General features: G+C 52.1%; 1 protein-coding gene across 1 annotated transcript in view; it reads right to left on the bottom strand.

Moving 5' to 3' along the window:
* Positions 1-721: 721 nt before the first annotated feature.
* Positions 722-978, bottom strand: part of Evx2 (even-skipped homeobox 2) — a 1762-nt gene continuing 1505 nt past the window's right edge. Inside the window, exons 3-4 of the mRNA XM_033756363.1 lie at positions 807-972; positions 722-727 (exon numbers count right to left, since the gene is read on the bottom strand). Coding sequence (XP_033612254.1) covers positions 722-727; positions 807-972 — 172 coding nt within the window. The remainder of the gene's footprint in view (positions 728-806; positions 973-978) is intronic.

Genomic DNA, 978 nt, shown 5'->3' with positions numbered 1-978 from the left:
GAATATTTGTTCTAAATGAGTGAGGAGAGCAAGGTCCCCATAAACCCGGAAGGGGACTTTTCTGTCCCTCCTAACACCGAAGCTAATAAAGATATCATTCGTCACAACTCCAAATTAAATAAAGCCTGATCAGACTGAGAGGGCCCCACACCCTTCTCCTATCCCATGGAGTTTTCTCTTTTTCTAGAGTATCAAATGCTTCGAGAACTATTCGCCAAGTGGCCCTATCTCCTGGCTCTGTCCCCCGGATGTATAATAAAATGAATAACCTAAATAGATATATAAATGAGGACAATTTCGTTGCGTTTTTCTCCCAAGAGATTGCCTTTCTCTTGTTGCCTGAGAGAAAACAAAAATGTTTAAGAAACTACGTTCTCGGGCCCATAGATTTTTTTAAATACAGTATCCTTTTCTCCATGTATTAACGATTTATGTGCAAAATAAATATCCCAGAAGAAGAGCAAATGAAAGGCGCCTCTCCAGCTTCGAGCCAGAGAAACAAAGACCAGCTGGCTTTGCCACACAGGGGAGAGCGGGCCACAGGTGCGGTGAGGGGCGTCTGGGCAGGCACTGGGCAGAACCGAGCGGAGGCAGGGGCTGGTCTGTGTCCTAGGCCTCGCAAGAGCCTTCCTAGGTCAGCCAGGCGTTGGGCACCTGAGAAATAAATGCTGTAAGCCAACGCCTTTGGTGCCTAACCTCCCACGGATTTCCAGGCCCTGTGCTAAATCTAGCCACAAGAAAGGGAGAACGGGAAAGAAACTAATCACCCGGGCGTCCGGGCTCCCGGCGCGCACTGGAATCGATACCTTGATGGTGGTTTCGGGCAGGTTGAGCGCCGCGGCCAGCTCGCACCGGCGGGGACGCGACACGTAGTTTTCCCGGTAGAACTCCTTCTCCAGGCGCGCGATCTGCTCCCGGGTGAACGCCGTGCGGTAGCGCCGCACCTGATCCGCGCCGGAGCCGGAGCCGCCCAACGCC

This window comes from Fukomys damarensis, unplaced genomic scaffold (genome assembly GCF_012274545.1).
Source record: "Fukomys damarensis isolate Sample0158 unplaced genomic scaffold, DMR_v1.0_HiC HiC_scaffold_26, whole genome shotgun sequence".
NCBI lineage: Eukaryota > Metazoa > Chordata > Mammalia > Rodentia > Bathyergidae > Fukomys > Fukomys damarensis.
This window is presented reverse-complemented; position numbering and strand designations above follow the sequence as displayed.